The sequence below is a fragment of the Muscardinus avellanarius genome (genome assembly GCF_963383645.1).
Source record: "Muscardinus avellanarius genome assembly, chromosome: X".
In the NCBI taxonomy this organism is placed as follows: domain Eukaryota; kingdom Metazoa; phylum Chordata; class Mammalia; order Rodentia; family Gliridae; genus Muscardinus; species Muscardinus avellanarius.
The window spans coordinates 31,229,224-31,245,956 of record NC_137792.1 but is presented as its reverse complement, the minus strand read 5'-3'; the positions used below and the strand labels follow the sequence as shown (position 1 = coordinate 31,245,956).

The window sequence follows — 16,733 nt, the reverse complement described above, 5'->3', positions numbered from 1 at the left end:
GTTTGGTGTAATTTCTCAAAAAAAAATACGGTTGGTAGGATCAGATTTCTGCCTCTCCTGAATACAAGTCTCCACCGCCATCGTGGAGACCACTTCCAACACCGCCTTCCTCCTAGGTCTCCGCTAAACTCTCTCCTTACAGGTGATGTCCAAGATTCTTAAGAATGTAGAGAAGAAGCAGTCCTCCTTCGTGGTGAATTTTTCCAAAAGTTCCAGTTCATCTGGATAAGTTTTGTCTGCATCTCCAGTATCCTGGCATCCGCCACGGCCTTCTTGATCCCTCTCCAATATTTTTCTTTTTTCCTTTTCTTTCCCCCCTTTTTTTTTTGTAATAAAAGAAGACAGTATGTGTGGTTTGAGGAGGTTGTGGGATCAGGCATTCAGGAGCACTGTGACCCGGCCCGGTTTCCCCGGGGATCCAGCGTGTTCCACACAACTTCACCTGGGGCCCAGAGTCCTGCAAAGTGGGCCCAGGCTCTTCCAGGTGTCCGGCGTGCACCGCCTGAGCCCGCCCGGGGCCTGGGGCCTTGTGACCGGCCCGGTTTCTCCAGGGGTCTGGTGTGCTCCGGACGATCCCGCCCAGGGCCCAGAGTCTTGCCACCTCAGGCTCTTCTGGGCTCTGGCATGCCCCTCCTGACTGCCTCCTGGGGGCCAGGGCCTTGTGACCAGCCCCCGGTTTCTCCAGGGGTCTGGTGTGCTCTGCGCGATCCCGCCCGGGGTCCAGAGTCCTGTGACCCGGGCCACGGCTCTTCAGGGCTACAGTGTGCCCCGCCTGACTCCCACCTGGGGCCCAGGGTAATTAGGGCATTTTCTGAGAGTGATAAATAGGCCTTTGTGATAAGGGTAAAGGGTTTGTGATGGGACATAGTGGAAAGTGAGACAAAAGGGTAAGATTAAGGCTAGGCACTGGACATCTTTGAATGTCATGAAAGAAACTAGAATGTAATTCTGGAGGCACTGGGGAACTCTGGCAGATTCTCTAAAGTTTAGACTGGATGGTATACTCTCTGGAGAAATATTAGAGAAATGAGAAATCAGAAACAAACACAATTTGAAATTTGGCTGGTGTGGTTACTACAATAGCCAGGCATGGTGGTACACACTTTAATCTCCAAGCTGGGAAAGCTGAGACAGGAGAATCGCACAGGTTCGAAGCCAGCGTCAGCTACTGAGTGAGGCTCTCAGCAACTTAGTGAGACCCTGTTTCCAAATAAAAATATAAAATATAGGTCTGGGATTATAGCCCAGTGGTAGAAAGCCCCTGGGTTCCACCCCCAGTACCATCAAAAAAAAAAAAAAAAAAAAAAAAAAGAAAGAAAAAGAAAAAAAAGAAATCACTACAATAGATAGGATAGCAAATTATAAAGATAAAAGTCAGGGTATCATGTGGATGAGGTTCAAAAAGAAAAACATACATACTTTGGTCATTGTAGATGAGAATTGGCAAGAATTGGTGATAAGTCTGATACAATGGCTGAGGAAACACAACCGAGAATCAGAGATTTCCACCCCCAGTACCATCAAAAAAAAAAAAAAAAAAAGAAAGAAAAAGAAAAAAAAGAAATCACTACAATAGATAGGATAGCAAATTATAAAGATAAAAGTCAGGGTATCATGTGGATGAGGTTCAAAAAGAAAAACATACATACTTTGGTCATTGTAGATGAGAATTGGCAAGAATTGGTGATAAGTCTGATACAATGGCTGAGGAAACACAACCGAGAATCAGAGATTTCCACCCCCAGTACCATCAAAAAAAAAAAAAAAAAAAAAAAGAAAGAAAAAGAAAAAAAAGAAATCACTACAATAGATAGGATAGCAAATTATAAAGATAAAAGTCAGGGTATCATGTGGATGAGGTTCAAAAAGAAAAACATACATACTTTGGTCATTGTAGATGAGAATTGGCAAGAATTGGTGATAAGTCTGATACAATGGCTGAGGAAACACAACCGAGAATCAGAGATTTCTTGCCCCAGAGCATTATATCCACAAGACTGAGTAACTGATTTGGACTTAAAAGTCAACAGTTGGATTGCACATATAAAAATCACTTCAGAAAAAAAATTCAACATTGTTCCCCAAAGCAATTATACTGAAATCTTGCTTCTGAATGTAAACAGACAAAAGTAAGTTGTATACAGAACACACTTCCATTACTGGGGAAAAAGGAAAAATTTATCCTTGGAGAAAGTATGTACATGATGTACATTCACAAATATATAAAAGTAAATCACTAAGCCAAACGTGAGAAGGAGGGATGGGTTGGTAAGTGAAAATTCAGAAGCAAAATAAGGTAGTGACAAGCCTATTATAATCTGTGGATCAAATTCATTCACCACACCATCTTTCTTATACAGTTGACAAGCTTGAAATGGCTTTTACATTTTTAAATGACCGAATATATCAAAATAATATTCATAACATATAAAAACTACATGGAATTCAAAATTCAGTTCTTATCAATAATGTTTTAAAAATAGCTATGTTCAATTTGTGTATTTTCTTTGGTGTTTGTGTACTACACCTGTAACGTTGAGTAATTGTAGCAATAGATCACATGGTTCTAAAGTCCTAAAATATTTGCTCTCTGGTGTTTTATGAGAAGAGAAGTTTTTCAACTTCTGTAATAAGGAAACAAGTTTGCAAATAATGAGACAAGAACAAGGGCAATAATATAGCTCACTACTGAGCTATATTATTAAACCACCGAATAGTGGCTTGCCAAGGCCTTAACTCTTTTCTTCTTTTGTATTTTCTTGGGATATAGTATGGAGTGGATAGTATACTAACAGTAGTTTCATGTGTGAGAGGAAAAAGTAGGATACTTCCAACATGCGAGCCCCATGAAATGGGTCTCCATATCATATTTACCACACACATCTATAGCTGCTAACACCTAACAGAAATAATATCTTCCTAGAATCAATTGTCATTGCCTCTTGCTATCGTTTTGAGAACAATAGCTTTAAACCTTGTATTTGCTCAACTCAGGTATTCACTTAAGCCATTTCTCGTTTCAGAGCTTCAAAACATTAGAATAAGCTGGGCATGTTGGTACACTCCTATAATCCCAGTACTTGGGAAGATGAAACAGAAGAATCACAGTTTCAAGGGTACCCTCAGCAACTTAGTGAGGTCCTTAGCAACTAGGTGAGATCCTCTTTCAAAATTTAAAAAAGCTGGGTGTGGTGCTACGTGCTTGTAATCCCAGCATTTGGGAAGCTGGACAGCCTCAACTACTTAGTGAGGCCCTTTGCAACTCAGTGAGACTCTGTTTCAAAATAAAGAATAAAAAAATAGAGCTGGAGATACAGGTAGCTCAGAGGTAGAATGCCCCTGGGTTTCATCTCCAGTACAAAAACATTTTTTAAACATGATAGGGCTGAGATCGTAGATCAGAGGTAGAATGTCCCTGAATTTAATCCCCAGTATCAACAAAACAAAACGTCAGAACAGTCTTATTGTGTATGGCTTTGCTACCTTCTCAAGTCCTAGAGGTAGACAAAAGGTATGGTAGAAAACTACCATGAAACTAATGCTGAGTGAAAACCAGTGCCAATTAAAGTACTAGGCATTTGATATATACTATCTCTAATCTTTACTGTGAGCCAAAAAAGTAGCTTTTATTATTCTCAGTTTACAGACAAGGAAATGAAAGCCATATACACTAAATAGTTTGTCCAAAGTTATAAAGATGCTATTCAAAAATCAGGTTTATACTGAAAGCACATGCTTTTTACGTTTGACAGCATTTTCGGAAGAGAATTCATATTTATCAGCTATAACAAGGATTTTAGGAGGAGTAATAACCTAGATAACCTAGGAAGGGTAAGGAATAATAAATAAGGCATTGCAATGTGTGTGTGTGTGTGTGTGTGTGTGTGTGTGTGTGTATGTTATAATATAGAAGGAGTGAAAGAAGATAGAAAACAAATGTAATACTCCCTATAAAATTTACTTATTTATTTATTTATTTATTTATTTATTTAGTGGCACCAGGCATGGAACCCAGGGGCATTGTACCCCCGAGCTACACCCCCAGGCTATTTTTTAGTCTTTTTTATTTTTGAAACAGGGTTTCACTGAGTTGCGGAGGGCCTCACTAAATAGCTGAGGCTGTCCGCGAACCGTGATCCTCTGGTCTCTGCCTCCCGAATGCTGGGATTACAAGCATGCGCCACCACACCTAGCCTGCGCCACCACACCTAGCCTATAAAATTTATAATTAACTCTTCCACTTCAATGAAAAACAGTATTTAAAAAACTTGAAGCTTATGTTTCCTTTAAATTGTCTTGTGGAGAATGTGTTTGACTCAAATTATAGTGAGTTATACTCTTTACTTGTGAATAATGATTACTGAGTATTCAGAATTAGGCCCTGATTTTGCTTAACATTAAATTCCTAGGACTTCAAATCCTCACTTGGAAACTTATATAAATGTGAAATCAAGTTAAGTTCTTTATAGATTTATAGGGGGAAATAGGTAATCGTATCACAAGAAAAATAATGACCAACAAATTTCTTTTCTTCCTTTTTTGACTATTGACTATTAGAGATATTTGAGAAAAAATGTTAATTAGATATGATAAGCTATCATTATCCTTCTATTATTATAAAAAGTAAGTGGAACCATTTATAAGTTTATTCATTACATAGCACATGTTTATTGCACTTCTATTGTGTGTTGGGGCCTGTGTTTAGGGGTAAAAATACAGAGGTAGAGAAAACAAGAAAAATGGTCTATGATTATTCCTTTTTCCCTTCCAAACAGGAAAAGTGAAAAAAAATCTTAGGCATATTGTGGTGAAACTTAAGACCAATTACAGGAAAAGAGAACATCTTAAATGAAGCTAGGAAGGGAAAAGGAAAACCAATTGCCTACAAAGGAATATTAACTAGAATAGCCTTTGACTTTCAATAGATATAATGGAATACAGAAATCAGTGAAATGATGTTTTTAAAGTTCTGGGAGAAAATAGCTGTAAGCCTAGAATGCACATCGAAAGGAACCTGTTCAGGCATAAGGATGAAAGTATACATTTTTTAGCAAAATAAAAAATGTAATGATTTATTATGAATAGTTACTTATTAAAGAAACTTTAAAGATTGTACTTCAGAAGGAGGTATAATAGATCTGAGCTATTTGAAGATATGTTGAATAGTAAGTTGATAAAATGTAGATAAATATAAACAAACTTTGATGTATAAAACATTATAATATCAAAATTGTTGGATTAAGCAATAAGTTATGTCTAAAACATAAGACAAGATGATATGCCAGCCAAGGAGTTTAAGAATATTCAGCTCCTTTTATTTATTGGAAGAAAGGTAGAATGATCAATTTGCAAATTTAAATGTAAATGTAGTAATTTTTAGGGTAACCACTGAAAAGAAAAAGCCATATAATACCTACACTAGTAAAAAGGATAAAATGAAATGAGAAAAATGTACTTCAAACTATAGGTAATGTAAATGAATGCAAATATTGCACTAATCACAGTGAATATGTATGCTGAACTATGATTTAAGAAAAATATTGTCAGATTTAATGTTTAAAAATATATAGCATATATTTATATCACATATATAAATAGATAATATATGATATACAAAAAATTTAAATATATATAACATAATTTTAGGTAGCACATATGTCATATACCAGAGATTTACATTAAACATATGGACACTAAAAGGTTGAAATTCAATAATGGAGCTAGGTGTGATGGTTCATGCCTGTAATCCCAGTACTTGGGAGACTGAAACAGGAGGATTGAGGGTTTGACAGCCCCAGCAATATAGTGAGAATCTCATCTCAGCAACCTAGGGAGACCCAGTTTCAAACCAAAAAAATAAAATGGGATTGGGTGGAGCTTGGAGGTAGAATGCCCCTGGCTTCAATTTCCAATACCACACACACACACACACACACACACACACACACACACACACACAAACACACACACACACACATCAAATCATGAAAAACTGTGTACTATGCAAATATTAACGAAATGAATTTTATGTTATTGTATTAATAACAGACAAAATAGACTTAAGGCAGAAGCATTTTTATAAATGTGAGGGCCATAAAGTATACCTCTAAATTAATAAGGTAAAAGACAACAACCTAATAAAAATTGTGCAGTATACATAAATAGTATGAATATCATAGAGAAGTAACTACAAAAAGCCAACAAACCAAAAAAGATGCCCAGTCTCATTAGTAGTCAGAAAAATTCAAATTAAAACAACAGGATGCCTGCATCCTGTTGTTGTATTACAAGAGTGGTATCGCACTCTTGTAATCCCAGTGTTTCGGAGGCTCACTGTTCCAGGACAGCTTCAGCTATTTAGTGAGGCCCTAGGCAACTCAGTGAGACCCTGTTTGAAAATAAAGAATAAAAATTAGGGCTGGGCGTGTAGCTCAGAGGTAGAATGCCGCTGGGCTCCATCCCCAGTACTGAAAAAAAGAAAAAAAAACAATAGGGAGATATCCCTTTATATGTATTGATTAGGAAAAATTAAAAATTCTCATGATATCAAATGCTGGTAAGATTATGAAGCAAAGAAAACCCATATAAAATCCTGTGATACTTAATAATTAAAGCCATTAAGACTATTACAAAAAAAGTTAATATTGTCTTGTAAAGTTGAAAATGGTGATACCATTTGCCTTGTTATTCCTTTCCTAGGTATAGAACCTGCAATAGTCTTCTCAAACATTTGTTTGAGGCAGAGGCAACAGTAGGAAATACATTTTATATCACAACCTAGGATATAGATACATAAACACAATATATATACATATATATGTATTTATATATGTAGAGAGAGAATTTCTATTATATTTCCCTTTTTAATGCTAATTTAAACTCACCAATGAGTCATGACATAGAGATTTAAAGATCCCATCCAAAGGGGTATATGTTAAAATATCAACCCTAGGGCTCAGATATAGCTCAGTGGCAAAGCACTTAAAGCACTTGCCTTGCCAGTGAATTGCCCTGGGTTTGATCCCCAGTTAAAAGAAATCCAGAAAACAAGGTAAAAACAATAACAACAAAAATCTGATGCTGGGGATACATTCTTGTGTGTGTGTGTGTGTGTGTGTGTGTGTGTGTGTGTGTGTGTTACTGAGGATTAAACCCAGGGGCATTCTACCTTCTAGCTATACCCGAGCCCTATTTATTATTCTTTATTTTGAAACAAGGTTTCACTAAGTTGCGGAGGGTCTCACTAAGGAGCTGAGGCTGGCTGTGAACCTGCCCTCCTCCTGTCTCAGCCTCCCAAGTACTGGGATTACATCATACACTACCAGACCCGGTGGGGATATATTCTTGTACATGTTTGTCAGGTCATATGTACAAAATATTGTGGCAGTAGTTTTTGTAACATAAGCTGGAACAATCTGAATGTGCATCAAGGAGAAGATAAATCCAGTAAAGGAATATGATAAAAACAGTGAAGATGAATGTAATGTTTCTACAAAGAAACATGGATAGATTTCACTAAACTGTTCATCTAAAAAGTCACAAAAATTATATAATATGATTTCCATTTCTATAATGTCTAAAATATACAAATAGAAATTAAATTAGCTAGGGAGGCATTTAAATTCAGTGAAACCATACACTAGAGCACGGAAATGAAAAATGCAAAGCAACATGTTAATTTTTAAACTAAGTAATGAGTACATGGGTGTTCTTTTTAATATTATTTAAACCATACATACTTTTTAAAGTGTTTTTAATATGTATGATATTTTTAAGTTAAAAATTCTCTAGTTAATGCAGTTATTAAGGTACCATTCCCTCTGGCGAACTAATCATTCCCAAAAAAAAGGGTGGAGGTTCTAGTACTCAACTAGCTTATCACAGACTTGAAACAGTTGCTAAGCTTCTCAAAACTCTAGGTCAGTATGTTATTACTCTGATGTAAGTCAATCCTTTGTAGCTGTATTATGAAAATGTGTCAAACTAAGTGATGATTTTGAAATGACCATACAGCAACTGTCAATACTCACCAGCAAAGATGACCAGGAATCTTCTTATGGTTGAACAAGTTGCAATTCTTGCTCATTACACATGAAGGAAAATACAACAGTGGAATCAGGGAGTCTCATTAAGAGGGTATTTGAAAGAATTTACTATAGGATTTGGGTTTATGTTAGGCAATTTTGGGGAAAATTCAAGGAAGCAGGGATTTTCTTTGGATTAGTTGATGTCTAAAAAGTGGAGACAATTCTATGATTGGTATTTTCAATAAATTTTATCTAGGAGAGTAGAATAGAGCAAGGTTAAAATTGTAATTCATTAGGAAGCAGCAGACTATTCATATTTATGAATAGCTAAGAAAGAGGGGTGTTTGTGACTTCAGTAGTTATCTTGTGCTTGTCTATGCTTAGACAAGATTATGAGGTGTTCTTATTTCTTCCTGCTTTATTGTGGTTGTGGAATGATCTTGTAGAATACCAGTGCCCTGAGATTTTTTCCAACAGAACACCATGGCCTACCTATGAGTTCCAACTCCTAACAACACCAAGACCTATATGTACATTTCAGACTACTTTTTGGGTGTCAGGGACTATATTTCTCTTTCTCATAACAAAGAACCGTGCATTCCATCCTAGATATGAAGAATGGAGTTAAGAGAAGAAAGGGAGGGAGGAAGGGGGACAAGGCTAAACAATGGTGGATAGAATAATCAGAGTATGGTATGTACATGTAAGGAAATCTCATAGTGAATGCCTTTGATTTGTACAATTAATAAATGTTAACTATAATAACCAAAAAGACAGACTTTCACATGGACATACACAGTATGAGATGTTATAAGATGGCCTGAATACAAAATTATTTCATCAATGACCTATTAGAGGTATTTAATTATTGGTTCCCTCTTATATCTTTGTTATCTTTGGGGTCTTTCTAGGTTCACTGGGTGCTAATTAGAAAAATCAATTTCTATGACTGCCTTTGTGTTAGATAGCAATTGCCTCAGCTAGCACAGTATGTGGAATTTTATAAAATTTAAGATAGTAAAATGAACTAGCTGGTTATGTCAGCGTCTCTTCCATTCTGTTTCTACAGAGTTAGTTTGAAAACTAGACTTATAGGAGTTAACTTGTTAAGATTAGAAAGGTGGAGAAAATGTCAGGGACTTCTCCGCTCACTGTAACAGGTAGCCTCCCTCCATTAGTCCTTACTGTATTCATTTCAGTGCTTCAGAAATAAAATATCTTTACTTTCACCCAATCCAAGGTAAATGACAATAAAGGTTTTTCTTCCAACTGATTACAGAATGAATCACTTTCTGACTCATATCATCTCTTAGAGGTCAGAGTGGGAATTTCAATTTTATGGTCTATTAAACATGGAGTAGCCCAGTGGGGTTGTAACATTCTTTCATAACAAACAAAGGGCATTCAGTGCCAATAAAATATCATCCATGCTTCCTTCTTGAAAGTCACTCTATGAATAGCAAACAGGATGCTTCTAATACTGACAAATAGTTTTATTATCAGAGATCAGTAGCTGGAATATTAGACCAGTAGCTGAAATATTAGAGAAGTAATGTACTCTGATTTTCAGGTTGAAAAATGGCCATGGATTTTGATGTATTAGATTAAATGCACATCATGTAAATTTCCAGCTGTTGCAAAGGATATGACTATAGATAAGTTGTTGTCCTCACTGAGCTACAACAATCACACATTGAAAACTGTTTTCTCCCAGGACACTTTAATATATTAAGATAGAATTTCTTTATGGATGAAACATTAATTTAATAAACTCATCTTCCTCCTTAGACTATGAAGCCATTGAGAGTAGTTTATGTTTTATTCAACCTTGTATCATTACTTCCTTGTATAACAACAGGTCACCAATATATATGTAGGAGGAAAAGATGAAAGAATCAATTGATTATATGGATGGTTGAGTTTAATAAATTATTGTTTTATCAGTAAAAAGAGTATTATTATTAATTCAGTCTTATAAATGCATTAGCATGACCCAAGAAAAACACAGAATTATCATTATGTTATTATTTATTTTTACAACTTTAATAAAAAATTTAAGGTTATATCTTTTTCTGTGGTATCTAGAAATTTACTTTGTTTAGGGTCAAAATATATTTGGTATAGCTCTTTCTTTTAAATTCCATGTTCTTAACAGAAGAAAGCTATATTTGTTCTATATTTGTGCCATTTGCATAACTTTATGTAGGAGCCATTCATTCAGGCATTCATCAGTTCAATTTCTTGTTAATTTATTTATCAAATATCCACTGAGTACTTATTACAGGAATTCTTTTAGGCACTAGAATTACATCAGTGAACAAAAGAGATAAAATATTCTGATCACATGATTATGAAGCTTATATTCTAATGGAAGAATAAAGACAATTAGTAAGAGAAATAAGTAAAGTATGTAGCATATATTATCTAAGAGAAAAACACAGAAAAGTAAACTAGCTTCTATAACAATCACCAATTTCCACTCAATTAGCCCAGGCACAGAAAGACAAGTACCAAATGTACCCACTATAGCTTTGTTCCTCAACTGATATGCAGAGCAAGCTCACAGCTGATACTCATTTTTCTAGTCACCCCTAAATATCTAAGACTGTCTCTGGGGAACTGTCTGTACTTTCAGAGAAATCAGGTGGAGCCAAAAGGGGCTCTAAGAAAGCTCATGCGTGGTTTGCAAATGAAGAAAGAGACCTGGTTCGGTGAGTTTTTTAAATTTTACTATGCTTCATAGTTGTTCTTTTTTAGGGGGGGTACAGGGGCATTCTACCTCTGAGATACACTCTCAGCCCTTTTTAAATGTTTTATTATTTCGAAACAGAGTCTCACTAAGTTGCTAATGGTGGCCTTGAACCTGTGATCCTCCTGTCTTACCTTCCCAAGTACTGAGATTACAGGCATGTACCACCATGCACAGCTCATAGTTGTGCTTTTTTTTAAATTAAAAAAAAACTGTTCTCACCCCATTCCCTCCCCATCCCTCCTTCCCTTGCTTGGCTTAGTGGTTGACTTCGATATGTTTAAACACATTACAGGCACCAATAAAAATTAATTAAAAAATAAAATAAAGAGATCTGATACCAAAAATCTGTTCTCAACAGATGAATGGATTACAAAACTCTGAGATATGTACACAATGGAATTTTACTCAGTCATCAAGAGCAATATTATGTCATTTGTAGGGAAATGGATGGAACTGGAGAACATTATGCTAAGTGAGATTAGTCATCAACAAAAAGTAAACAATTTGACATTCTCCCTAATATGCAAGAGCTAGGGAGAAAATGGGTTATAGGAGGAACTCTAGACTAAGCAGGAAAAACCATAGATAAACAAATATGGTGACCTGAGGGGGATGGTAGGGGGAAAAGGGAAATTCCCTAATGTACATGATGTACATTCATAAACATATCAATCAGTAAGCCAAACATGAGAAGAAGGGAGGGGAGAGGGAATGGGATGGGAAGTGGGGGAGGGCTAAATGAGTGATGTGTGCATGTATGCCTCTATCATGGTGTACCCCATTAACATGTATGACTACATTGCACCAATTAAAAGAAGATTAAAAACCTATTCTCTCTGTGTCTTTGTGTTTCTGAGATTCTTTCTCTCTCTCATACACATACATACACACGCACGCGTGAACGCGCGCGCGCACACACACACACACACACACAAGTCCTGATAAGACATTGCTGAGCCTATGGTTGAACTATACTTTAACCCTACTCTCTATCTTTAAATCTATTTTATTTTATTTTATTCTTTTTGCAGGTTTGGGGATGGAACCCAGGGACATTTGACCTCAAGGTACACCCCCTGCCCTATTTTTATTCTTTTATTTTGAAACAGGGTCTCATTAAATTGCAGAGGGCCTCACTAGCTGATGCTGTCCGCGAACCGCGGTCTCAGCCTCCCGAATGCTGGGATTACAAGCATGCACCACCATGCCCGGCTTCTATCTTTAAATTTAAAATGCTACTTTTCTTTCCTGCTTTCCCTTTTTCAATCCATCCAACCATTAAACCACTGTCTACGTAAAGGCAAGACACTCACGCGACTTTGGCACAGACAGTGCACTTCCAGCTGCCATCAAGGCCTGTGACCCGGCACTCACTGCACACCCTCAGGGAGCACGCCTGGCAGGGTTCTCCCCGGTCAAAGATTAGGCCCAGGTTTCTCTGACAGTGAACACAGACTCTGCTGGTCTCCTGTTGTGTCTTCCCACTTCTACGTTTTGCTTCTAGGAGTTCATTTTTCAGCTTTCTGAAAAGAGAAAAAAAAACACTTAAAAACACAGGTAGAAGCAGAACTATTTTGGGAGGTGTTACTGGAGTTTGAATCTAGGGAGATTCTGCCTGAGTTGTACCTCCAGCATATACATATATGTATATGGTCTCACTAAGGTGCTCAGGGTCTTGCAAAGTTTTCGAATCTAGACTGAAACCTGCAATCTTTCTATCTCAGCCTCCCAAGTACTGGGATTACAGGTTTGTGCCATCATGCTCATTTATAATTAAGAGATATTTATTACTTGAAAGAACATTTGACTTTTATACCATATTGTGGGTTTTACTGTGACATTTTCATAAATGCAAATAACATAATTTGATCAACTTCATTGCCTAGTACCTCCCTCTTCTCTCTCCTCCTCCCTTCCCACGATCCTCTATTTTACCATAATGGTCTCACTTCTGTTTTCTTTTTTGATATACTTTTATTGGTGCACTGTAATCTCACATCGTAATGTAGTTCAGGGTGTGAGTGACTTACATGCACACAGCCCTTGGCGAGCTTCCCTCTGGCTCCCTCCTCTTCCCCATACATGATATCCATTCCGATGTATGTACATAATGTCAATGGAAATATTTCCTTTATTCTTATTCTTATTCTTCCTCTCTCTCCCTTGCTACCCTCTCCTAGGCCACCTCCCTCATGGAATTCTCCTTCATTAAAGTTTTTCTTGTATGTTGATTACTCCCTAGCTTCTATATATGTGAGAAAATATGAACTTTCGTTTCTTTTTTTTTTTTTTGCTTTTATTGGTGCATTATAGTCTCACATCATGATGCAAATCATGTTGACAATAACATACATGCACACAACTCTTGGTGCCCCCCCAACTCCGAATTTCTCTCCCTCCCAATACAGAGTACCCAGATTGACGTTGTTATATATTCATATGTATACCCATAGTCTGTGGTAGTATTTCTACTAATGAACCTAAGTCTTCCTCCATCTCTGCCCTTATATCTCCTTTCTGGCTCCCCTGAGGTTTCTTCTCATCATCTGGCATCTCTCTTGTATCACAGTTACTCCCTATCCTGTATATATTAAAGAAAACATATGACCCTTCACTCTCTGTGACTGGCTTATCTCACTTAACATAATATTCTCCAGGTCCTTCCATTTTCTTTCAAATAATGTAATTTTATTTTTATTTATTGCTGAATAGAATTCCATTGTATGTATTTCCCATAATTTTGTAATTCATTCATCTGTTGACAGACACTTTCTATGATTGTCTATCTCACTTAACATAATGTTATCCAGGTCTATTCATTTTCCTACAAATGGCATAATTTTGTTCTTTATTGTTGATTAGAATTCCATTGTGTGTATATCCTATAATTTTGTAATCTAGGTTGGTTCCATAATTTGGCTATTGTGACTTGTGATGCTATAAATATTGATATGCATATATCATGATAACATTTTGATTTTGGTCCCTTCGGAAAAATACCCAGGAGTGGTTATAGCTGGATCATATGGTGGATCTATTCCCAGTTTTCTGAGTGATCTCCACACTGATCTCTATTGCAACTGCACTAATTTGCAATCTCATCAACAGTGTAGAAGAGTTCCTATTTCCCCACATCCTCTCCAACATTTATTGTTGTTTGACTTCTTGATGATTGACCTTCAAATTGGGGTTACAAGGGATCTCAGTGCAGTTTTCATTTGCATCTTTCTAAATGCTAGAGATATTCAACAATTTTCATATATTTATTGGCCATTTGCATTTCTTCCTTTTTATTTTTTTATTAGTGCATTGTAGTCATATATCTTAATGGGGTACAAGATGGATGAGGCAAACATGTACACCTCAGTCATTAAGGCCTTTCAATTCCTATCCCATTCCCTCCCCCTTTCTCCTTATGTTTGGCTTAGTGATTGGCTTTGATATATTTGTGAATGTACATCATATACATTAGGGAAATTCCTCCTTCCCCCTCCCATACTCCTCAGTTAGATCACATCATTTTCTCATCTATGGTTTCTCCTTCTTTACCTAGAGCTCTTCCTATGAGAGCTTTTCATTTGGAACAACAAAAATCCCGAAATACCTTAAGTATTTCTCAGCAACAAAAGCAACGCAGAGGTATTTCTTCTTTTCTGAAGCATCTATTTAGTTTACTTGCATTTTTTTTTTTTTGCGGGTCTGGGGATGGAACCCAGGGGCATTCGACCTCCGAGCTACACCCCCTGCCTAATTTTTATTCTTTATTTTGAAACCGGGGTCTCACTGAGTTGCAGAGGGCCTCACTAAGTAGCTGAGGCTGTCAGCGACCTGTGATTCTCCAGTCTCAGCCTCCTGAATGCTGGGATTACAAGCATGCGCCACCACACCCGGCTCTACTTGCTAATTTTTGATTGAGTTATTTTTTTAGCTGTAAGTTCCTTATACATTCTAAATACTATTCCTCCATCAGAGCAGTAGTTGTCAAAGATCTTCTCCCAGTCTGTCAGCTTTTTATCAAGGTACTTAATGGTTTCTTTTGATGAGCAGAAACTTTTTAGTTTAATGCCATCCCATTTATTAATTCTTATTTTAATTTCCTGAGCTTTGGGGGTTTATTGAGGAACTTCCTATCTGTTCTTATATGTTGAAGTATTGGATCTATACCCTCCTCTAATAATTATAGTCTCTGGTCTAATTTCCAGGTCTTGATCCATCTCAAGTGGACTCTTGTGAAGGTTAGGACTTAATTCCACTTTTCTAAAGATGGATAGCCAGTTTTTGGAAGAATATTTGAATTAAGGAGACAGCAAAAGTCATAAGTCATTCAGTAAATAGAATTTCTTCCTTCAGAAGCAATGGTTCTCTGACATCAGTAGTTGAAAAACATGTTTGTGTTTCACCTTTTTTTTTTTTTTTTTTTTTTTTGGCAGGTCTGGGGATGGAACCCAGGGACATTCGACCTCCGAGCTACACCTCCTGCCCTATTTTTTATTCTTTATTTTGAAACCGGGTCTCACTGAGTTGCAAAGGGCCTCACTAAGTGGCTGAAGCTGTTCATGAACCAAGATCCTCCGGTCTCAGCCTCCCAAATGCTGGAATTACAAGCGTGCGCCACCACGCCTGGCTTGTGTTTCACTTTTTACATCATCCACTAGTACTGCTTTTCTACTAGTATCTATTCACACTCCAACTTAAGTCCACACTCTATCATTAATTAGATGTTGAAACTTTGGCAATGTCTTCACACTGAATCTCTATGTATGTATGTATGTATGTATGTATGTATGTATGTATTTATTTTTGGTGGTACTGGGGTTCCTGGAAGTCCTTCTACCTCCGGCTACACTCCCAGACCAATTTTTACATTTTTATTTGGAAACAGGGACTCTTAAGCCAGCCCAGCTGGCTTCGAACCTGCGCGATCCTCCTGTCTCTGCCTCCCAAGTGTGGGGATTACACGCATACCACCACTCCAGGCCTATTTATGTATTTATTTTTAAACTTTTATTGTTGTGTTGTAGTTATACATCATAGTGAGGTTCAAAGTGATATAAATATACATGCACACAGCACTTGGTGTGTTTCCCTCTGTATCTCATCCCACTTTCCTCCTTCCTGCAAATATTAATGAGATTGATATTGATTCCTTCATATATGGAGATAGTATTATTAGAACAGTTTTCTTCACCAGTTATTATTTTACCCCTTCTCCAATCACCTTCCACTATTATAATGGTCTGTCTCTCCATTAATCTAAAGTGTCTTTCGTTTCAGATTGTCTCTCTAGTTTTTACATATGACATCAAATATACCACCCTTGACTTTCTGTGACTGGTTGCTCTCACTTGCCATAATATTCTCTAGTTCCATCCATTTTCCTTCAAATTACATAAATTTGTTCTTTTGTAGAGCTGAGTAAAACTCCATTGTTTGTATATGTCACATGTTCTGTATCCATTTATCATTTTTGACAGACACCTAGGTTGTAACATCAATTCTTCATTTGTGATTAACTCAGGATCCTTTTTTATTTTAAAATATCACGATACTATACCTAGAAAACCCAACAAACTCAACCAAAAGGCTTATAAAACTGATCTACAAATTCAGCAAAGTGTCTGGATACAAAATTAATCTTAAAAAAATCAGAAGCTTTTCTGTATACCAACTATAAGTCCACTGAAAAAGAAATTCAGAAAACATTTTCACTCAGGATTTGCCACAAACAATAAAATATTTAGGAATAAACTTAACCAAGGAGGTAAAAGACCTCTATGAAGAAAATTATAAAACACTGAAAAAAGAAATCGAAGATCATAGAAGATGGAAAGATCTTGCATGTTCATGGATAGGCAGAATAAATATCATCAAAATGGCCATACTTCCAGAAGTGATCTACAGATTCAATGCAATACCCATTAAATTACCTAGATCATTCCTCACAGACATAGAAA

The 16,733-nt window shown here is 36.7% G+C and overlaps 1 protein-coding gene across 4 annotated transcripts in view; it reads right to left on the bottom strand.

Moving 5' to 3' along the window:
* SYTL5 (synaptotagmin like 5) overlaps positions 1-16,733 on the bottom strand; it is a gene marked incomplete at both ends in the record, with an annotated part of 101,495 nt that overhangs the window by 63,423 nt on the left and 21,339 nt on the right. For all 4 annotated transcript variants that reach the window (XM_080719052.1, XM_080719054.1, XM_080719053.1 and 1 more), the window contains one exon: positions 12,093-12,302. In XM_080719052.1, the coding sequence (XP_080575178.1) occupies positions 12,093-12,302 (210 nt within the window). The remainder of the gene's footprint in view (positions 1-12,092; positions 12,303-16,733) is intronic.